This window comes from Puma concolor, chromosome A1 (genome assembly GCF_028749965.1).
Source record: "Puma concolor isolate L17-30 chromosome A1, mPumCon1.1.hap2, whole genome shotgun sequence".
Taxonomy (NCBI): domain Eukaryota; kingdom Metazoa; phylum Chordata; class Mammalia; order Carnivora; family Felidae; genus Puma; species Puma concolor.
In genome coordinates, this window is record NC_141667.1 from 104393213 (window position 1) to 104417303 (window position 24091).

Sequence of the window (24091 nt, forward strand, 5' to 3'; positions counted from 1 at the left end):
ACGGACCGTGAGATGATGACCTGAGCCGAAGTCGGACGCTTAACCGACCAAGCCACCTAGGCGCCCCTCCTGCCTCTCAGTCTCTCCCCTCCCAAATGTGTCTGGGCCATTCTTTCTTCAGTTCTCTATAGAACTCTTTTTCCTGATCCTATGACCCCAAATTAGGTTGAGTTCTGCTATCAGACGGAGAGTAAAGAAAATGACAAAGAATTGGGAAGCAGCTATGTGCATGTTGGCCAAAAACTTCTCCAAACTGGCTTAAGACACCAAGCCACAGCTTCAAGGTCTATAAACCCCAAGCAGAATAAATACAAAGAAATCCACACCTAAGCACAATGTAGTACAACTACCATTGTAGGGTATTGTGTTGTCGTTGCTCAAGCAGACTGTCTCCAAAGGTTAGGGTTTCAACACATGGATCGTTGAGGGACACAATTCAGTTCATAGCAAATGACAAAACGTAAAGCAAAGAAAATCTTTTTAAAAAAAATTTTTTTTTCAACGTTTATTTATTTTGGGGACAGAGAGAGAGCATGAATGGGGGAGGGGCAGAGAGAGAGGGAGACACAGAATCGGAAACAGGCTCCAGGCTCTGAGCTATCAGCCCAGAGCCTGACGCGGGGCTCAAACTCACGGACCGCGAGATCGTGACCTGGCTGAAGTCGGACGCTTAACGGACTGCGCCACCCAGGCGCCCCTAGCAAAGAAAATCTTAAAAGCTACTAAAGCAGGGCCAGATAAACCTTACATTCAAATACAAAAAAAGACTGCCTGCTGAGCAAAAGAAATGATGGGAGCTAGAAATGTGAGAGAAAATGAGCACCAAAATCGAATTCCATACTCTCTGAAACAAATGTCAAAAACGAAGGCAAAATGTGGGGGGAGGGGTGCCTGAGTGGTTCTATAGGTTGAGCAGCCGACTTTGGCTCAGGTCCTGATCTCCTGGTTTGTGAATTTGAACCCCACATCAGGCTTTCTGCTATCAGTACAGAGCCCGCTTCAGAGCCTCTGTCTCCCACATTAAAAAAATTAAGAAAAATAACCTAATTATAGATTTTTACAAGAGACACACCTTAAATATAAGGACATGAAAATATTAAAAGGAAGGGAAAAGCCAAGATGCAAATACCAAAAGCATACCGGAGCAACTGTATTAATGTATGATGAAATGACTGATAATAAGGCAAAAAGTTTTACTAGAAATAAAGAGGGTTGATCTGCCAGGAATATTTAACAATTCTAAATCTCTATGTAGCTAGATTTAAATCCTAAATATGTATGGACCTATATATTTTAAATATGTAGAGTAAAAACAGAACTAAAGGGAAAAGAAGATTAATTGGGGTGATTTTAACACCCCTGTCCTAGTTAGAACAAGCAAATAAAAATCCATAAAAATATCAAACATTTGAACAATAATTTCAACTTTTTTTTTTAAATAGGCTCCATGCCCAATGTGAGCATACTTGAACTCATGACCCTAAGATCAAGAGTCACATACTCTTCCCACTGAGCCAGCCAGGCATCCCTCAACATTTCATTTGAACTGCAGAAAACTTTTTTTTTCAAGCAAAATGGAGCATTTACTAAAATTGACCATTTTAGTGTGATTTTATGTTATGTTGACCCATAATACAAGTCTCAACAAATTTCAAAATTAAAATCATATACTGTATATTCTTTCTTAACAGTGAAGTTAAGCAGTACCTTTCTAAATACCTGGTGTGGCCAAAAAATAAATAATAACAAAATATTTTGAACTAAGTAAGACTGAAAATATGACATGTAAAATTTGTGAGATGGAGCTAAAGCCAAAAGCACTGAAATTATCCCATCTCAAGACGTTAGGACAAAAACCTTCTATCTGTAGAAGATAATAGAGGTAAGAAAAGAAATGAAAGCAATAAATTGGTAAACCAATCAGCTAAAAAAAAAAAAAAAGAGAATGCATGAATAGACACTTGCCCAAAGAAGACATCCAGATGGCTAACCGACATGTGAAAAGATGCTCAACATCACTCATCATCAGGGAAATCCAAGTCAAAACCACAATGAGATACCACCTCACACCTGTCAGAATGGCTAACATGAACAACTCAGGCAACAACAGATGTTGGCGAGGACACGGAGAAAGGATCTCTTTTGCATTCCTGGTGGGAATGCAAGCTGGTGCAGCCACTCTGGAATGTAGTATGGAGGTTCCTCATAAAACTAAAAATAGAACTACCCTACGACCCAGCAGTTCCACTACTAGATATTTACCTAAGGGATACAGGTATGCTGTTCCTCTCCCTCTCTGCCCCTGCCCTGTTTTTCATCTCTCTCTCTCTAAAAAAAAGCAAAAAAACCTAAGTTGCTGAAATTTACCCATCATAAAACATAAAAATATACCAATAGAAAAAAATCCACAATGAGATACTACTACAGATCCATCAGAATGGCTCAAGTTCAGAGATCTGACAGTACAAGTACAGGCCAGAATGTGACACAACCGCTGGTAGGAATGTAAATTGGTACAACTGTGGAAAACTGAATCTGTCTATACCGTGTGACACATATTCCGCCCCTAACATACTTCCAAACATACATCAAAGGTCATGCATAATGTTCATAGCATTATTCACACTAGTCAAATATTGAGAATAACTCAAATACCCAGTTGAATGGGTAAGTTGAGGTGTATATATAGTCATACAGTAGAATAATATATAGCAATGAAAATCCGTGAACGCTAGCCACATGTAGCAATATGCAAAGAATATAAAGGTGAGCCAAAAAAGGTAAAGTACATACTGGGAGGGATTCCATTACATAAAGTTTAAAACAGTGAAACTAATCTATGGTGAACAAAAGGGGTCTAATGGTCACCTGTGGAAAGGAGGGGAATGTTGTCAGAGCACACGGAAGTAGGCTTCTGTGATCTTTGCAATACTCTAATCTGGGTGGTTTCCACCAAGTATGGTTAACCACCAAGTATGGTTAATAAAATGTTGATGTATGTTTACTGGATAATTTATTGAGCTGTACACTTAGGATTTGTGTGCTTTTCTGTATGTGTAATCTTCAGTTTTTAAAATGCTATAAGAAGGAGTGCATGGAGGATATGTGGCCTGGTATCAGGAACACAAAGTCAAAACAGACTTGAGGCACTGTGTAGTCTCAAACAGGAGGCTATCAACATTTTTGCAAGAGAAAGCTTGAGTACTAACACTGGCTTTTCTGCAAGCTGAAACCATTTATCTAAGGCTAACTCACCAATTTCCATCACACTGTCATCATCCAAAATCTGGCACAATGAGAGAATTCGAAGAAACTGAAGATGCTGACACTGCTGGATGATCAGTTTGGCCACTTGCTGAATCCCATCCCCAGGAGGGAGTTCCAGTTCTTCCAGGTTGTTAAGAGAACCTAAGGTGTAGGCTATCAGAAGACACAAAAAAGGTATTTTCCATACAATGTGTTACCAAATAATGGTAATGTATAGCCTCAAAATCATGCATAGTCCAGGAGGCCCCATGTGGCATGGAGGCTGTTCCTCTTCCTCTCCAAAGGGCAAGAGAAAGGGATCAGCCTACACCTTGATCCTCACTGCTACCTCCAGTCAACAATTCCTCCACCGTCCCCCTACCAATCTCTCCTGCACTGAGGTCCAGAATGCCTACGATACTTCCTTTTCCTTTTTAGACTCAAGCTTCTACTGGCCTCCAGGATATTCTCCTAGCTTCTTAAATGGCTTGCCACCTTCCTTTCAATCCTATCTCCTGCTATATCATCCTCAGTGACTTCTACTTCTGCCTCCCAGCACTAAAGCTTCACAATCCGCTACTCTTATACCTTTGCACTTCGACCCCACCTTGGCTTGGTACATTATTGATCACTTGAAAGTGATCTCCTTGTAAGACCTTAGACTTGGAAATATTTTTAACATTTTCTAGCATCCAACAGTGTTCCAAGCTTGGGATTTAAATTCTGTGTTCCATCCAGTTCTTCTATCAGCCATTTCTCTAAAGACCGTGGTTCCTTTTAGGGAGGCCAGTCCAGTATTTAGGAGTCAAGATCTGGCATTTGGGGCACTCATTAATACTAGGATCTTTTTTAATATCTCAGTTGACCAAGTTATGTATATGTGTGTATAGAGAGATATGTAGCTCACTATATGTGTATATATACACACACATATATATATGTGTGTGTATATATAAACGTGTATGTGTGTATATATATATATATATATATATATATATAAACATTAAAAACCATGAGTCCACACCAGTATTTCCACATCTAATTTAATACCTTAAAGTTCTTTCTAGCCTCTCCTTTCAATATTTGTCAATTCCTTCTCCAACCATGAGGAAATTTGATTCTCATTATACTTAATGTATTATTAATTTAATCAACTTGTTGTATATGCCAGCCACCTCCTTGGCCCCTCAATTTTGCCTCTGCCCCACTCAGTCTTCCTGCTCCTCCCCCAGCCACATGCTGCCTGCAAAGGAAGGCAAGAGGAGAGAAGGGAAGAGGGAGACATCCAGGTGATCACGCTAATGTTTGAGAAGCACAACTGCTCTATACTCCCTATCTCCACTGCCTCCTCTTATATTTTCCTGTGTTAAAAGAAAAAAGCAAAAAGCCCAAAATGAGTTGCTTTTGCCTAGCCCCACATCACTAAACCAAGACTTAATTTTTAGTTTGAGCTGTCCCAGAAATGGAATCTAAAACCAGCCAATCAGGAATTGCCAGATCAGCACTGGTTAGGTAATCTACCCAATAGAACTCTGCCATCCCCTCTAAAGGAAAGTAACCTTACAGTAAACGCACCTGCTTTTTTGTCTACTATAACTTCCCTGTTCCTGCTCCCTTATGCCTATAAAAAAATCTTTCGTTTGGTTCAGCCTCTCAGAGCTATGTCCTTCATTCAGTGGACACTGTGTGATTCAAATCCATTTTTGTTCAAATGAACTCTCAAAGTTTCTAATATGCCTGCATTTATCTTTTAACATCTATTAGAATTCTTCCATGAGCACACATTCCTTTTGTAATCATAAAAAAATTGAGTAAGTATTTAGGCAACTTCGATAGTTACCATTTTGTTAATTCTGAGTTTTCACAAAGTTCTCTTAACCTTGAAAAGATAGTTTTATCTATATTCCAAAAACCTTTGACATAACAGGGATTTAGCAGGTTTGGAATGGGTCCCTGACAATGAAATTGCATCATGCTGTAATGACCAAACATGTATTCAAAGAAATAAATAAGTCACTCTAAGAATGAGTGACTATTGAATGAGATCAAGTGAGATCAGGCATTTGGAGGCTCAAAGCTGAGCAGCCCTGCCCCTTCCTCCAAATGAGTAAGGGCCGCTAATACCTATAGTGATCTGCCGTGGCTTACACAAAATAGAAGAAGGATTTCAGGGGAAGAATAAAAATTAAAAGGCACAATTTTGCAAACATACCAAATTTTTCAGATGTTTCCTTATCAGGAAATTGTTGGTTTTTAAGACTTAGTATCTTCAGGGAAATAAAATTTGGCAAAGCAGTGACTATAAAAGGGAAAACAAATAGGTATGTCAGCTACATTTTTTATACCAACAAATGTATGTAAAGAGTATTTTTTTTTTTTTCTCCAACGTTTTTATTTATTTTTGGGACAGAGAGAGACAGAGCATGAATGGGGGAGGGGCAGAGAGAGAGGGAGACACAGAATCGGAAACAGGCTCCAGGCTCTGAGCCATCAGCCCAGAGCCTGACACGGGGCTCGAACTCACGGACCGCGAGATCGTGACCTGGCTGAAGTCGGACGCTTAACCGACTGCGCCACCCAGGCGCCCCAAGAGTATTTTTTAAATGACTGAAATCAATACAGTAATTCAGATTTTATTAATTAGTATGACTAAATAATTAAAGCTCAGGAAATAATTCTGATAACTACAAATATTTAAACTTCCAGAAACAAATACACCTTATTTGAAAATTCATTTAAAATCAGATCTAATAGCTTAATTCTTTGACCTCAAGTACATATTTAATAAAATTTACCTTTTAAAAGTGCCTAAAATGACTGTGCATACAGATGCATCTAAAACCAAAATTTTATGATCTTAGGTCTTACCAAATGGGATGGGTGTGAAAAATGATCCAGAAAAATTAATTTCTTTGAGTTTCTTGCAGGAAGAAAGTGCAGTCATGAGAGATTCAAAATCCGAAATGAAATTACATTGCAGATGAAAAACATGAAGGTTTGGAGAATTCTGAATTAATTTCACTATAAAATATCAAAGATTTCAGAAATTAGAGAAAATTGCAAATTTCTTTCAGAATTAGCCATATCATTCTGTTTCAACAATACAGAGTTAGAACAAAGCACCATGAAGTAATGATCCAAGAATTGGGCCACTTATAGGTTCAAGTTCTGCAACTAACCAGTGAGTTATGTTAACTTGGACAGGTAGTTACTGACACTCTCTGGGGATCAGTTTTCTCTTTTATAAAATAAGAGCTAAGAATTTAGACTCAGTAAGGTCACCTTAGGCTTTAACATGCTAATGTCTTAAGTTTGCATGTGACCGGCATTTACACAGTAGGAATATGATACAAAGAAACATAACAGCCATGACAAATCTGATGCAAACCTAAATTTGATGTAAAAATTACTGACAAATACAAGAAAACTACCACTTCCACTTTCAGCTTCCAAGAATTTTATAGCATGCAACTCTTCCTGTTAATACCACAGAGATTTACATTGCCTCAATATGTAGGGCTCAGTCTTCACTAAACTAGGAATTGAGGACACCTAAGTCATTTTGTTACAAGATGCATTTAGGAAAGATGGCTGCACAAATTGTTCAATCTGTAGCATAGGCTGGTGAGAAAAGGGGAAATACTTCCAATTGCTACCCATCAGCAGATTCCCCCAACTCCACTCCAGTCTGGAAGATCGGAAGTTGAAATTTAAGAGCAAATTAAATAAAATCAAAATAATTGTCCCAAATAGTTTGGAGAGACATTTTACCAGTGGTTAAAAGCGCAGACTTAGGAGTAATCAGAACTCCTAGAATCCCAGATTTACCAGATTTACCATTTCCTTAGCTGGTTGACCTCAAGCAAATTACTTATCCTCTTTATACTTCAATTTCCCTAGCTTTAAGGTAACATTAATAGTACCTTACCTCATAGAAGGGTCTGAAGATTAAATGGGTTAATATTTGTAAAATGTTTAGAACAATTCCTAACATGTCGGGACACCTGGTGGCTCAGTTAAACGTATGACTTCAGCTCAGGTCATGATCTCACCTTTGGTGGGTTTGAGCCCCGCATCTCTGTGTCTCTCTCTGCCCCTCCCCCACTCACATACTGTCTCTGTCTCTCAAAAATAAAAACGCTATGGGGCGCCTGGGTGGCGCAGTCGGTTAAGCGTCCGGCTTCAGCCAGGTCACGATCTCGCGGTCTGTGAGTTCGAGCCCCGCGTCAGGCTCTGGGCTGATGGCTCAGAGCCTGGAGCCTGTTTCCGATTCTATGTCTCCCTCTCTCTCTACCCCTCCCCCATTCATGCTCTGTCTCTCTCTGTCCCAAAAATAAATAAACGTTGAAAAAAAAATAAAATAAAAACGCTAAAAGTTTTAAGGAAAAAAACAATTGCTAGGATGTGTATAGTAAGGGCTCAATAATTTCAAATACCTTTCTGCTTTCTTTTTAAAGATTTTTTTAATCTCTACACTGACTATGGGGCTCAAACTCAGGCCAAGATCAAGAGTTGCAGGCTCTACTGACTGTGCCAGCCAAGTGCCCCTACAGTTCTCTGTTTTCTTAATGAGGACGAGTGCTATTCCCACAATTCATTATGGATACAGGCTACAACCTGAGATTTACAAAAGCTGTAACTCTTAGTTATTGGCCAAGTTGCCTTTCCAAACGATGCAAAAACACATCAATCAAAGTGCCATCCTTACCTAGCTTAGAAGGACTATACTCACCTGAAATTTGGATCAATAATTTCTCCATGTGGTGGAGATTGAAGAATTCTTCAGGAATAAGTGCAAAAACATTTTGTTGATGACGCAGATCCACAGAGAGTTCTTTCAGGCATAGGAACTTGTCCAAATTAGTAAGAAGTTTACCTAGAAATCAGCACAAAGTTTGCCATTATTAATCTAAGGAATTCCAAATGGAAAATTTGAAACTGTCATTTTGAGTCAGCAATCTATTTTCTTATTTTCAAATAAAAACCTTCCATATATCATAAAACATTCTTGTTTCTAGAAAGCACATATATGAACATGCTGCTTTTTGTAGTGTCTACTGATTACTCTATGAGAAGCCCTGTGCTACTCTGGATGCACAAAAATAAGTAAGACATCTTCCCAAGCAGTGCTGAAATGACAGAATTTCGACATGCAAAAGAATGGTGTTGGACCCTACTTCCCACCACCATACATAGCTAACTCAAAATGGAACCGCCACCACAAGAAAAGATAGAAGTCAATCTTCATAACCTTGGCTTTGACAATGTATTCTTAGATACGCTATCAAAAACAGTAATTTAGAACTTATGTGCATTTAAAGACATTATTGGCACAATGAAAAGACTATCTCCAAAATAGAAAATATTTTCAAACCATATGTCCATTAAAGATTCAATAACTACAATATTAGTTATTCTATAAAGACTCCTACAACTCAAGACAAAAAGATAACACAATTAAAAAATGGGCAAGGAATGGGGCACCTGGGTGGCTCAGTAGGATAAGCGTCTGACTTTGGCTCAGGTCATGATCTCATGGTTCATGAGTTCAAGCTATCTGTGCTGATAGCTTGGAGCCTGGAGCCTGCTTCAGATTCTGTGTCTCCCTCTCTCTCTGCACCTCCCCTGGTCATGTTCTGTCTGTCGGTCTCTCCCTCTCTCCTCTCAAAAAAATAAATGTTAAAAATTATTTTAAAAATGGGCAAAGATAGGGACGCCTGGGTGGCTCAGTCGGTTGGGCGTCCAACTTCGGCTCAGGTCATGATCTCGCGTTCCGTGAGTTTGAGCCCCGCATCGGGCTCTGGGCTGACAGCTCAGAGCCTGGAGCGTGTTTCGGATTCTGTGTCACCCTCTCTGACCCTCCCCTGCTCATGCTCTGTCTGTCTCTGTCTCAAAAATAAATAAATGTTGGGGCGCCTGGGTGGCGCAGTCGGTTAAGCGTCCGACTTCAGGTCACGATCTCGCACTCCATGAGTTCGAGCCCCGCGTCAGGCTCTGGGCTGATGGCTCAGAGCCTGGAGCCTGTTTCAGATTCTGTGTCTCCCTCTCTCTCTGCCCCTCCCCCGTTCATGCTCTGTCTCTCTCTGTCCCAAAAATAAATAAACGTTGAAAAAAATAAATAAATAAATAAATAAATAATGTTAAAAAATTAAAAAAAAAAAAAAATGGGCAAAGATTTAATAGACCTGTCTCAAAAAAGGACACATAACCAGTAAGTACATGAAAAGATGCTCAACACTGTTAGTCATTAGGGAAATGCAAATCAAAACCAAAACGGGATACCATTTCTCACCTAATAGGATGACTTTCTAATTAAAAAAAATATATGTAGCAGCAAGCGTTGACAAGGTTGTGGAGAAACTGAAACCCTCATACATTGCTGGTGGGAATATAAACTGGTGTAGCCACTGTAGTGAACAGTTTGGAGGTTCCAAAGAAATTAGAATTATTGTTAACATCATCCAGCACCCCACTTTTAGGTATATATCCAAAAGAATTGCAAGTAGGATCTCAAAAAGATATTTGTACACCCATGTTCATAGCAACATTGCTCACAATAGCCAGAAGAAACAAAGCAAGTGTCCATCAACAGATGAATGGATAAACAAAACATGATATATACATGGGAAGATTAGCTATCAAAGGAACCAAGTTCTGATACAGGCTGCAATACAAATGAATCTCGAAAATATGCCAGGTGAAACAAGCCAGACACAAAAAGCCAAAATGTTGTATGATTCCACTTATGGAATACCTAGAATGGACAAATTCATAGAGATGAAAAGTAGGATAGATCTTATCAGTGGCTTGGTGGAGGAAGGAGGTACTGTTTCACTGGTACAGAGTTACCGTTTGGAGCGATGAAAACGTTCTGGAAATGGATAAAAGTGCTGGTTGTGTAACACTGGAAATGTACTTAATGACACTGAAATGTGCACTCAAAAATGGTTAAAATGTTAAGTGTTAGGAATATTTCACCATAAAAAGGCATTTTATTTTTTTTTTCAACGTTTATTTATTTTTTGGGGGACAGAGAGAGACAGAGCATGAACGGGGGAGGGGCAGAGAGAGAGGGAGACACAGAATCGGAAACAGGCTCCAGGCTCTGAGCCATCAGCCCAGAGCCTGACGCGGGGCTTGAACTCACGGACCGCGAGATCGTGACCTGGCTGAAGTCAGACGCTTAACCGACTGCGCCACCCAGGCGCCCCTAAAAAGGCATTTTAAAAAGAGTATGTTGTTTTCTAAACTTGAGGATAAATATCTACCCACAGATCCTAATAACGTTCGGTGACCCTCTAGCAAGGTAACACAGAGTAAAGCACACCTAGGCATATAACAAACTGCTGAAAACCAAAGCCATAGTAGCAGCAGAAAATTAAAAAAAAAAAAACAAAAACCAAAGTAAATACTGTTTACAAAAGTGTCTAAAATACCTAGGAATAAATGTAATGCAGGACACACAAAGGCGACACTGAAACCTCTCAAATATTGCTTAGACAAGTGACAGGGGACACAAATGATAGCGATTATTTCCCAGAGGGTACAAGCCCTTTCTTCTGTTAAGCAGGCAGGGTAAGGGTAATTCTCAAGCATCATGGTACATGGAATGAATGAATGAATGAATTTATTTAGAGGGCACAAGTGAGCATGGGACAGAGAGAAGGAGAAAGAAAGAGAATCCCACAAGAGGTAGAGAGTGAGAGAGAGAGAGAGAAAGAGCAGCAAGACTCCTGTTGTACCCGAAGTGGGCTCAAGCTCAGCGCATGTGGGACTCACACTCAGGAACCATGAGATCATGACCTGAGGCGAAGTCAGATCTTAACCAATTGAGCCACCCAGGCTCCCCTATCCTTTTTTTTTTAAAAAAAAAATTTTTTTTTTCAACGTTTATTTATTTTTGGGACAGAGAGAGACAGAGCATGAACGGGCGAGGGGCAGAGAAAGAGGGAGACACAGAATCGGAAACAGGCTCCAGGCTCTGAGCCATCAGCCCAGAGCCCGACGCGGGGCTCGAACTCACGGACCGTGAGATCGTGACCTGGCTGAAGTCGGACGCTTAACCGACTGCGCCACCCAGGCGCCGCTATCCTTTTACGAGTAAGTAATTTGTGTCTGGTTATTAAGAGCCTTCACTGGGGGGGCACCTGCATGGCTCTGTCGGGTAAGTGGCCGACTCTTGACCTTGGTTCAGGTCATGATCTCACTTTGAGTTTGAGCCCCGAGTTGGGCTCCATCTGACAGTGCATAGCTTGCTTGCGATCTGTCTCTCCATCCCAATGCCCCTTCCCCCATATGCAATCAATCAATCAATCAATAAGCAAACTTTAAGAAAAAAGCTTTCATTGGTTAATATTTTAATTTTATGTCAATTATTCAAAAAGCATTCTATTATTCAGAGGCCTTTCACTAATCCTATTGAAAAAATAGGTTAGTCAATGGTTATCTTTTTTTTTTTTTTTTTGTCATCTAATTCCCTTTTTGTCAAAGGATTGTCTTATATCTATTCTATCAGCCAGCATTTATGGTCTCATGCTTTCAGAAGTTTCCATCAACCTAAAACTAAGAGTGCGAAAATAAAATTACACATCAGAATAGTCATCTAAGATATATTCAGGTGTACCTGGTACCTGCCTTGTCCCCAAGACTTGAAGAGACTCCAGGGCAGGCAGGGTGAGAAGCAATTCCTGTTCTGCTGTGCTCAGCTCCAGGCAGAACACTGAGCACTTGGTGACAGAGTTCTTACTCTGCTCCAGAGCAGGGCTGATGCCGGCCATAAATTCCCCGCTGTTTTGTAAATGGAGTTCGATGCACTGCGAGGCTGAGAAAATGACTGTGAGAACCCTGAGCATCTCCTGGTTCACAGTGGCCCCTCCAGACACATGCACTTCCAGAAGGGGGATCTTGTACTGCTTTGGAGAAAGGAGCCAGTAGCCAGAACTGATGTCTGGTAGTTTCGCGAGTCTCAGGTTCTCAAAGTGCTTTATGTTTTCTTCTTTTTCAGCTATATCCTGCTTCCACGCACTCACAGATTCAAAGGCAGAAACACAGTCCTGATCAACAGTCGGTGCCTGTGATTTGTCTATGCATGTTTCCAAGATTGACAAATCTAGTGTGTGTACCTCATGTCCTCTTATGGAGACCTGGATGCTCCTCAACGATAATAGGCTTTCTGGGTGGTCAAAAAAATACGGTAAATTAAGTACATCCAAATTCAGGGTTTTCCCTTGAAGGAACTGCAAAATAAATGGAGAGCAGGCAGCAACAGTGTGGCTTTGGTAAGCAATTTTTATGGCAAGAGACAGTAACTGGTTTGAAACGATGGAAAAGTAACTTTCTGGAGATACCTGCCACACTGACCTCATACATTCCAACTTCTCTGAAATTTCTGGATGGTGCTTCAAGTAGTTACTGTTTTTCAATATTATCTCCAATGACTCTTTACTATCTGCCAAATGAAGCAAATGAGATACAATCTTTGGCCCTGCCTTTGTTGAAGGGTGGCAGGAGAGGTAATTCAAAAGAGTGCTGTAGAGACCTACAGCCGTCACTGATGAGTTAATTCGTTTCAAATAAGCAAGTCCCAAATCTTGATCTTCTTGCCTGTCAGAATCCAGAAGTTCAATCAGTCTCTTCCCTGCAAGAAATTCTTGGAATGCAGGATTTAGAAACTGGTAGACTGGTCTTAGTCTCTGGGCTGTGAATTTGCTCAAGAGGCACGAGACTAAACCTTCCCTTTCATCAATTCCTGCTTCTGTAAGGTCATCATCACTGAACTCAAAGCAAGATGAAAACAAACCTTTCAAGCCCAGCTCACCACAAGAGGACACGGTTGCTCTGACAAGTTCAGCTTTAGATTTGTGATTTAAGAAAAGGCATTCTATATACGACTTGAAAACAGCCACACCATCAATGGCTTTGTTCAAAGGATACTGCAACCAGTTAGCACACAGTGATGTTACAAAGAGAGGAGTCTTGTGAATTCCCCGCAAATTCTCGCTCATTCTAAAGTAAACCATAAACTTTCGCAGACAACTCATATCGTGTGAAAAGAGTTTCCGTAATAAATACATGGTATTATAGAAGGGAAACACTTTTATCTCCAGAATCGTGTCTAGGTATCGGCGGATGTCCCTGGCCCTGTTTGTATGTACACCAATCAATAAGCAGCTCCTTGAGTGGTTTTTTTGAATTAGTTTTTCTATGACCTGGGGAACTGAGCACATCTCTCTGTAGTCATCCAAAAGGAATAACACTTGATTCTTTAACTGCTCAATGATGTTCCTCAGGCACGTTTCGGTGACAGAGCCTTCCGTTTTTAGGAGTTGGTCACAAATGATGGTGGCCAGCCCCTGGTCCAGTCTGGTAGAACTAAGGGAGAGATAGAAGACCAGCTGGAACCTGTTCAGCAAGGGACAGCATCCTGATGCCCATAGAAGAGCTATTTTCTTCAGCAGGACTGTCTTTCCACTACTTGCTTCGCCCTCCACACACATGACAGAGTTCAAGTTGGCAAAGACCTCCGGCAACACCACAGGCTCTTCCACAGGACTGCTGATGTGTTTTAAAGCCAGGGCTAGATCACAGCCCAGCAAGTGGTCGGTGGCCAGAGAGGGAGAGGCCTCAAGCAAACACATGTGGCGGAAACTGGCACTGGTATAGGATTCTCTCAGCTGCTCGCTCAGATTTTTCGCCTCCTGAAGCCACTGGGCTTCACCCTGGGCCGCTGCTGTGGAGAGAAGAAAAAAGGCAGAGCTACAAAGATGTACTCTCTCTCTTCAAATCTGCTATACACAAATAGAGGTACACATGCGTATCATCCCCTGTGTCGCTTTGAAATCCTTACCTAGTACTACAGAACTAACTGCTGCTGAATCTTCACCATAGCTTTCACTTGTGGTGTCCTTTGAAAATAAAATGCTCTGTTAAATCAAATTCTGTGTAAGACAGTAGGGCATCATGTCACAGCTGGGACCAAACATCTAAACAAAGCCCCCCTCCCCCCCCCCCCCCCCCCCGCCCAGATGTTTATGCCGGTTGAAGGGAAGAGCAGCACAAATATGAAACAATAAATGATCTGCAAATACCCTCAAGTGTCTCCTAGGTGGCCCATGTATGACACATGCTACGGGTGAATCGGGCAGTGGTTCCTCTCCAGACAACCAGAACCACAACGTGTGCAACGAGAGGGGCCCTGCAAACATAACTGAGTGCAGCTTCTGACCATAGTTATTCACATTTTTAATATACATACCTGGGATATGGAACGATCGTATTTCTTACGAAATAAGTTACTGAGATATCCCCAGACTTTCTTCTTCAATTTTATTTTTCCATCAAGTGCAGATCAAGTTACTTTGTTTTCTTTTCGTAGAATGAAAGACATAAAGGATCTAACATACAGCCTCAAAGAAGAGGTGTGTGCATCTGTACTAGGTTAACAGTGACTTTGATCTCAGAGAACAGTGTAGGATTTCTCAGTTTAAAGGGACCAACCTATGATCTGGATTTATCAGTTGGTCATTTGCTTTTGTAAAGAAAAATATTATCTTCTGAGCCCTAGAAAAAGGCCAAGTCAAATTTTATGGTCTTCCAAATAAAGATCACATAGGGAATCCAGGTAGCCTGGATGCTAATCAGATCTAAGTCTAAGAGTCTGGGCCCCAAAGTAGAAGGGACTGACTCTACATTTCGTGAAGCTAAGTTTTAGGTCTTGTTTATTATAGTATCCTCATCTATACTTAGTACACGATAGGTGCTTAATAGGTATTTGTAGAACGTATTTCCTTATTTAGGATGAGCAATTCCTGTTCAAAAACCATTTTCTAGGGGTGCCTGGGTGACTTAGTCAGTTAAGCATCTAACTCAGTTTCGGCTCAGGTCATGATCTCACAATTAGTGAGTCTGAGCCCCACACGGGGTTCTACACTGACAGCACAGAGACCACTTGGGAATCTCTCTCAGTGTCTCTCTGCTCCTCTCCAGCTCTCTCCCTAAACAAACAAACAAACAAACAAACAAATTTTTTCTATCACATGATCACATACTGTTAAAATTCACAAGGTGATGTTCGTTACCGTTAATTCAGAAAGTTCACAGTGGTTGTGATCGTCTGGAATCCCTTCTGCACAGGACTTCAGATTTTGGAGAAACTGACAACTAAGCACAAAGTTAAAAGTTATAAAAACAGTTGTATGCAATTAAATGTTTGCATTAGGTTTTCAAATATACTGTAATAAAATTCTGTGTTTTCTGTTTTTGGGATTCTTTTTTGAGAGTGCACATGCATACGAGCAGGGCAGAGGGCAAAAGAATCTCAAGCAGGCTCCATGCCCAGCACATAGCCAGACCTGGGGCTCGATCCCACAACCCTGGGATCATGACCTGAGCTGAAATCAAGAGTCGTACATTCAACTAACTGAGCCACCCAAGCACCCCACTGTTATCAAGTTTTTTTTTTTTATTTATATATGAAATTTATTGTCAAATTGGTTTCCATACAACACCCAGTGCTCATCCCAAAAGGTGCCCTCCTCAGTACCCATCACCCACCCTCTCCTCCCTCCCACCCCCCATCAACCCTTAGTTTGTTCTCAGTTCTCAACAGTCTCTTATGCTTTGGCTCTCTCCCACTCTAACCTCTTTTTTTTTTTTTTTTTGTTCCCCTCCCCATGGGTTTCTCTTAAGTTTCTCAGGATCCACATAAGAGTGAAACCATATGGTATCTGTCTTTCTCTGTATGGCTTATTTCACTTAGCATCACACTCTCCAGTTCCATCCACGTTGCTACAAAAGGCCATATTTCATTTTTTCTCATTGCCACGTAGTACTCCATTGTGTATATAAACCACAATTTCTTTATCCATTCATCAGTTGATGGACATTTAGGCTCTTTCCATAATTTGGCTATTGTTGAGAGTGCTGCTATGAACATTGGGGTACAAGTGCCCCTATGCATCAGTACTCCTGTGTCCCTTGGATAAATTCCTAGCAGTGCTATTGCTGGGTCATAGGGTAGGTCTATTTTTAATTTTTTGAGGAACCTCCACACTGCTTTCCAGAGCGGCTGCACCAATTTGCATTCCCACCAACAGTGCAAGAGGGTTCCCGTTTCTCCACATCCTCTCCAGCATCTATAGTCTCCTGATTTGTTCATTTTGGCCACTCTGACTGGCGTGAGGTGATATCTGAGTGTGGTTTTGATTTGTATTTCCCTGATGAGGAGCGACGCTGAACATCTTTTCATGTGCCTGTTGGCCATCCGGATGTCTTCTTTAGAGAAGTGTCTATTCATGTTTTCTGCCCATTTCTTCACTGGGTTATTTGCTTTTCGGGTGTGCAGTTTGGTGAGCTCTTTATAGATTTTGGATACTAGCCCTTTGTCCGATATGTCATTTGCAAATATCTTTTCCCATTCCGTTGGTTGCCTTTTAGTTTTGTTGGTTGTTTCCTTTGCTGTGCAGAAGCTTTTTATCTTCATAAGGTCCCAGTAATTCACTTTTGCTTTTAATTCCCTTGCCTTTGGGGATGTGTCGAGGAAGAGATTGCTACGGCTGAGGTCAGAGAGGTCTTTTCCTGCTTTCTCCTCTAAGGTTTTGATGGTTTCCTGTCTCACATTCAGGTCCTTTATCCATTTGGAGTTTATTTTTGTGAATGGTGTGAGAAAGTGGTCTAGTTTCAACCTTCTGCATGTTGCTGTCCAGTTCTCCCAGCACCATTTGTTAAAGAGACTGTCTTTTTTCCATTGGATGTTCTTTCCTGCTTTGTCAAAGATGAGTTGGCCATACGTTTGTGGGTCTAGTTCTGGGGTTTCTATTCTATTCCATTGGTCTATGTGTCTGTTTTTGTGCCATGTTATCAAGTTTTTAACAGCAAAAATTAAACATTTAGAATGGTTCTCAGCAACAGCAATGCAAATGGTTCACAAAATAACAATGCAGACAGCCAGTAAATTTGGAGGAATGAGTGCACATTTAATACGCATCCATGAAACTTACTAAAATGGACCTAAAGATTCAAAAACAGAGAAGAAAACTCCATCTATGAATTACAAAACAAAAAACAGGACCTGAGTAGAAAAACTGCTAAGATGTAAAGAAAGCTGGAATTGATGGTAATGTACCAATGTTGGCTACATACCAATGTGATTTAAATCAAACGTACCACAATGATTTAAGAAACTGGGTGTGGGAATATAAGAACTTGCTGTTTTATCTTTGTACCTGATCTCTAAATCTAAAGTCATTCTCAAATCAAAAGTTTATTTTCTAAAGAGCTCCATCAACATGAATATAGATAAAAACCACAAATATACTTAAAAACCATTTGCACTACTAGGTATTTACCCAAAGGACACAAAAGTACAGATTCAAAGGGGCACATGAACCCCAATGTTTATAGCAGCACAATCAACAGTAGGCAAATATGCAAAGAGCCCAAACGTCCATCAACTGATGAATGGACAAAGAAGATGAAATGTTACTCAGCCATCAAAAAGAATGAAACCTTGTCATTTGCAATGACATAGGTGGAGCTAGAATGTATTATGCTAAGTGAGTAAGTCAGAGAAAGACAAATACCATGTATTTCATGCATATGCAGAATTTAAGAAACAAATCAGATGAACATGGGGAGAAAAAAAAGAGGGAGGCAAACCATAAGAGTCTCTTAATGACAGAGAACAATCTGAGGGTTGCTAGAGGGGAGATGGGTACAGGGATGGGCTAAATGGGTGATGGACATTAATTTAAGGAGGGCACTTGTTATGATGGGCACAGGGCGGTATATGTAAGTGGTGAATCTCTGAATTCTACTCCTGAAACCACTATTACACTGTATGTTAACTAGAATTTAGAATTTAAATTTGTTTCAAATAAAAATTTGAAACAAAAGCTATTTGCCAGACATCATCAAACTGGGTGTAGATATCCTTTAAACTCAGGTATGATGTCTGCCTGAAGAACCAAGGGGGAAATTTCTAAAGAGTTCTACAATGATTACCTTGGACACATGAAAACTATAGAAGTGGCTAGATAAATTGGATAACTAGGAACAACCAACTGTCTCAGGCTCATTTTCATGCTGCAGAATCAAAACAAAGGATAATACATTCTTATTTTCCTACATGGTTGGAAAGGAGTCCAGGAATAAAAGGATAGTTTCAGGTAAACGGAAAGTAGGACTTCTTAAAAAAATATTTATTTATTTTTGAGAGAGAGCGCGCAAGCCAGGAGGGGCAGAGAGATAGGACAACAGAGGATCTGAAGCGGGCTCTGTGCCCACAGTGCAGAAGACTGACGAAGGGCTCAAATCCACTAACTGTGAGATCATGACCAGAGCCAAAGTCAGATGCTCAACCAACTGAGCCACCCAGGGCGCCCCATCAGCAAGTAAGACTTTTAATTTTTCTGTCCAAGGTTACTATATTGACAAAACCATCAAGGAAAGGACTCTGAAGGAAGATAAGATATAGACTTTTTCATACAAAGCCAATACACCTGGTAGCCAGCAGACCAGCACTGTTCTTCCGTAAAAGCAAAATGGTAACAGACGTAAAGGAACGAAGAGTGTTTTGGATGTTTAACTTGGATGGTAAATAAAAAAAAATATTTTTTTCTTCTTTTTAAAATGTATTTAAAAGGTAACAGTTGAAAGCAAAGACCTAACACTCTATTGTGAGATTTGTCATATATGTGGAAAGTAAAAACATAGGACAACACAAGCACAAAGCCTAAGAGCGGAGAAACAGGAGTCTACTGTTATATGGTTCATACATTCTATGTCCAGTCTTATAATAGTATTTGAAGATGTATTAAACATGCATACTGTAAATTCTAGAGCAGGCCGTAAAAGGCCAAAATAAAGATGCACAGCTAATCAGCCAACAGTAGATAGAACAGAATACTTAAAAAAAAAAAAAAAAGACAAATTCGAAACAATTGGGAAAGAAGGAAAGTCAACACAAGATGGGAGAAATAGAAAGTATCAAAATAGTATATTTAAATCTAGCCATATCAATAATTACATTAAATATACATTTTTAAACACCCCCATTAGAAAGCAGATATTAGACTATTAAAAAAAATCAAAGACACAACTATGCCTACCAGAAACTCACTTTAAATGTCAAGTCATGGGGCACCTGGGTGGCTCAGTCGGTTAAGCAGCCGACTTCGGCTCAGGTCATGATCTCACGGTCCATGAGTTCGAGCCCCGTGTCGGGCTCTGTGCCGACAGCTCAGAGCCTGGGGCCTGTTTCAGATTCTGTGTCTCCCTCTCTCTGACCCTCCCCTGTTCATGCTCTGTCTCTCCCTGTCTCAAAAATAAATAAAACGTTAAAAAAAAATTTTTTTAAATAAATAAATAAAAAATAAATGTCAAGTCATAGATATAAAAGTAGAATTATTTCAAAAAAGGGGTGCCTGGGTGGCTCAGTCAGTTGAGTGTCCGACTCTTAATTTTGGCTCAGGTCATAATCCTAAGGTTGTGGGATAGAGTCCCACAACGGGCTCCATGCTCAGTGTGGAGCCTACTTAAGATTTTCTTTCTCAGGGCGCCTGGGTGGCTCAGTCGGTTGAGCGTCTGACTTCGGCTCAGGTCATGATCTCACAGTTTGTGAGTTCGAGCCCCACATTGGGCTCTGTACTGACAGCTCAGAGCCTGGAGCCTGCTTCGGATTCTGTGTCTCCCTCTGTCTCTGCTCCTTCCCCACTCATGCTCTGTCTCTCTATCTCTCAAAAATGAATAAACATTTTAAAAAATTAAAAGAAAAAAAAAGATTTTCTTTCTCTTTCCTCTGCCCCTCTCCTCCACTGGTGTGGTGTCTCTCTCTCAAATTAAAAAAAAAAAATGATTTCAAAAAAGACATGTAACAACTGATTATAGTAAAGCTGGACTGTCTATATTAGATAATGACTTAAAAATAAGGAATATTATGAAAAAAAATAAGGAATATTATGAAGGATAGGGAAGAACATTTCATATATTCTCTATGAAAGAATAGTCAAGACACATTCTCTTGAAGGAAAAGAACATGGCAGCTATAGAGAAAATATGAAATTATGCTAAATATCTTCAGTAATTAGACTGATGAAAATTAAAATTTGGGCAATACCAAGTGAGGAAGCAGACCAGTGGAAACTCATCTATGTTCGTGGGAAAATCAATTGGTACGACTTTGAAAAACGTTTGGCATAACCTAGCAAAGGTGAATAGGTACAAACCTATGACCCTGCAATTTTATGGTTTGTTATATATTTTAGAGTAACAAACGCGAGCCCTGGGAAATACATACAAGAATGTTCCCGGTGGCATTACTTGCAACACTTTAAAAACAAGCCAGGTGTTGAATCAAGAAAAAAATGGATAAATCTTATATATTCATAAAATAACATATGAACACAGCAGTGAAGACAAGTGAACTACAGCTCAACGTGTAATTATGGATCGGTCTCAAAAACCATATGAAACAAAACAATCACACAACAACCACGCAGTATGTTTACATGTATTTGAACTTGAAGAACAGGCGGTTAAATATGTTTAAGGATGTACACTTAGTTGATAAAACCCTAAGGAGAAGCAAAGGAACAATCAACCCCAAATTCAGGATGTTTAATTGTGGATTGGAAGGATGAGGATATAATCAGAATTGGGGAGGGTGGGCACAGAGGGACCTTCTAAAGAATTAGTAATGTTCCATTTCATAACTTTACTGATGGGTTCATTGGCTTATTACGGTCCTTTAAATCATACGTAAATATTTTAGGTACTCTAGTGCAGACATCCTAGTTTGCTGCTTTTTTGTTTTGTTTTGTTTTCAAAAAAGGTAGATAGGAGCATCCGGGTGGCTCAGTTGGTTACGGGTCCCACTTGGGCTCAGGTCATGATCTCACAGGTCATCTCACAGCCCGCATCGGGCTCTGTGCTGACAGCTCAGAGCCTGGAGCCCGCTTCAGATTCTGTGTCTCCCTCCCTCTCTGTCCTTCCCCTGCTTGCACTCTCTCTCAAAAATAAATAAACAATAAAAAAATTAAAAATTAGAAAATAAAAAAGGCAGATGGCAGCAGATGATAGCTACGTTGTGGTTTAGACTGTCACAGCACCACATTGTACACCTGAAACCCCTAACATAGTGCGTCAACTGCACTTCAGTTGAAAAAGAAGCTACACTTGTGATGAGCATAGCCTACATAACATGTTCAATCACTATCTTGTACACCTGAAATTCACGTGTTATGTATCAACTATAATTTTTTTCAAAGAAAGAGGAAGACAAAAAGGGAGTTTGATAGATTCCTGGAAATGTTCTAAATAATATTAGACTATATCCTCACTTATCTGTCCAAGAATTAAGAACGTCCTTACTGGGGCGCCTGGGTGGCTCAGTCAGTTGGGCGTCCGACTTCGGCTCAGGTCATGATCTCACGTCTGTGAGTTCGAGCCCCGCGTCGGGCTCTATGCTGACAGCTCAGAGCCTGGAGCCTGTTTCAGATTCTGTGTCTCCCTCTCTCTCTCTGACCTTCCTCCATTCATGCTGTCTCTCTCTGTGTCTCAAAAATGAATAAGCGTTAAAAAAAAACTTTTTTAATAAAAAAAAAATTGTCCTTACTGTTCCCAACAGTTTACTAGATACTAAATCCAAATAATAAAGGAGAACTAAACAACTACTGTCAAAACCTGTTCGAAGCAGTATCGTCTTTAGAATCTTAGAATTAGATGGAATTATTTGAAGATCTGTATGTATTAATACGTATTTCTGGGAAAACTCTTACTAATTACCAAGTGAAAAGAACCTATTTCTTCTTGCAGGCACCTGGGTGGCTCAGTGGGTTGAGTGTCCAACTTATGGTTTCAGCTCAGGTCATGATCCAAGGATTGTGGGATTGAGCCCTGCATCAGGCCCTGTGCTGAGCATGCAGCCTGCTTGGAATTAATCCTCTCAATCTCTCTCTCTCTCTCTCTCTCTCTCTCTCTCTCTCTCTCTCTCCCCCTCCCTCCCTCCCTCTCACACTCTCTTTCTCTAAAATACATTTTTTTTAAAAAATTTCACAGAAAAGAAATATTAAAGAAATGGGCATTTCCTCATTTCTTCATGAAATTTTAGAACACTGGAAACAAACAGAAAATTCTAAAAGCTTCCAGAGAGGGGTAGAGTAGTTTGCACTCACAGGATTAAGAATTAGAAAGGCATGGAACTTTTCAACAGCAACACTGGAAGCTATTAGGAAATGTAGCAATGCCTCTAAGATTCAGAATGAGAAGGACTTCCAACCTAGAGTACTAAAACTAGCTAAACTACCCAAACACAAGTGTGGGGTTTGGAGTATAAATATATGCATAATCTTCTGCATTAGTAAATGAACCAAGAGGATGGCATTAGATCCAGCAAGCGGGAGCTACAACACAGGAGGGAAGAAATGGGAATACCCAGGATGAATGTGAGGGAAGATCCCAGGATCCCAGGTGCCTACAGGACAAGTAGTTCATACTGGATCAGGTCAGAAGACATCAGGACAGACCCATTCAAGAAAATGAAAATGCTGGGGTATTTTGTAGGTCCAAATGAAGGATTGGAGGTTTAAACGTTTGGGAGAATTTGAAGATGAACTAACTATATATAAAAAACTAAGCAAATGGCTATACCTTCTTTAATAAATATTTTAAAAGGTGGGGGGTGCCTGGGTGGTTCAATTGGTTGAGCATCTGACTTTGGCTCAGTTTATGATCTCACAGTTCACGAGTTCGAGCCCCATGTCAGGCTCTGTGCTGACAGCTCAGAGCCTGAAGCCTGGTTCAGATTCTGTGTCTCCCTCTCTCTGACCCTCCCCCGTTCATGCTCTGTCTCTCTCTGTCTCAAAAATAAATAAACGTTAAAAAAAAAATTAAAAAAAAAAAAAGTTGTACAGGGAGGGAAAGTGTTAATTTACTACAAGGTTTAGCTCTGCACAGCATTTATATAGTCATGATAATAAAAACACGTAATGTAAAAATTATTGCTCTAACCAGAACTACACATGTAGCAAGGAATTCTACATGTGAAGGATGCCACAAGAGCAAGAGGATGAAAGAAATAAACACTCATGCTACATAACATGAATCCAAGAGGTGGGTAAAGACTTAGAAGATAAAACTGGGGGATGGGGAGAATTATTAAACATGCATCCAAATTCACAGACACTAAACATTCATTCCACTCACTTGGGAAAATATTTGGCATGATCTTCTAATGGGTCATCACCTTCCTTCCAGTTCTCCATACATCCTCCGCAGAAGAAACACTGGACGATGTCCTTCGTGCCTAAAAGTAAGGAAATTCCATCCACTTGTATGTGCATTTGTCAACTGTCACAGATAACAATCACGAAGCCTTTATGAGCAAAACGCTCTTCACATTTCCAATCGGATTTTGCAACAGAGTCACAGTTGGGGTCACCAGCAAGGTGATATTCTATGTAGGACTCTTCTCTTGGCCAACAGAGTAATCAACTAACGAACCAAATGCTCCTAAGGTACCAGGCACTTTGATGAACACCCTCTCCCTGTCCCATCCTCCTTTAATGGAGAGAGAGATTTGCAAATCAGAATGTGGAATTATAGCTCCTCGAGGCAAGAGATTTTTGTCCGTTTTGCTCACTCATGAAGCTCACTGACCTAGAAAAATACCTAGCACTTCTTATTAAACACTCAATAAGTATTTGTTTAAGGAATAGGACAGAAAGAATGTATTTGGAGCTCAAGGCGAAAAATCTTTGAGGAAATGTAGCAGCCCGTATATAAGTAAATTCATGAAGAATCAAGTGCCTTACTACATGATTCCCTGGTTTATTTCACTACAAGCAGCATC

At 40.3% G+C, this 24091-nt stretch overlaps 1 protein-coding gene across 2 annotated transcripts in view; it reads right to left on the reverse strand.

Annotated features, from left to right (window-relative positions):
- The window catches only part of NAIP (NLR family apoptosis inhibitory protein), a 37928-nt gene that overhangs the window by 1168 nt on the left and 12669 nt on the right, over positions 1-24091 (reverse strand). Inside the window, exons 7-15 of one of the 2 annotated variants that reach the window (XR_015248578.1) lie at positions 23446-23545; positions 15324-15405; positions 14093-14150; positions 11870-13975; positions 7955-8122; positions 6115-6267; positions 5459-5545; positions 4297-4489; positions 3216-3420 (exon numbers count right to left, since the gene is read on the reverse strand). Coding sequence is in view for 1 of the 2 variants with exons in the window: in XM_086699428.1 (XP_086555554.1) it covers positions 3256-3420; positions 5459-5545; positions 6115-6267; positions 7955-8122; positions 11870-13975; positions 14093-14150; positions 15324-15405; positions 23446-23545 (2919 nt within the window). In the remaining variant the exon portion in view is untranslated. Of the gene's footprint in view, positions 1-3215; positions 3421-4296; positions 4490-5458; positions 5546-6114; positions 6268-7954; positions 8123-11869; positions 13976-14092; positions 14151-15323; positions 15406-23445; positions 23546-24091 lie in introns of those variants that run through there. The other variant, XM_086699428.1, reaches the window with a different exon arrangement.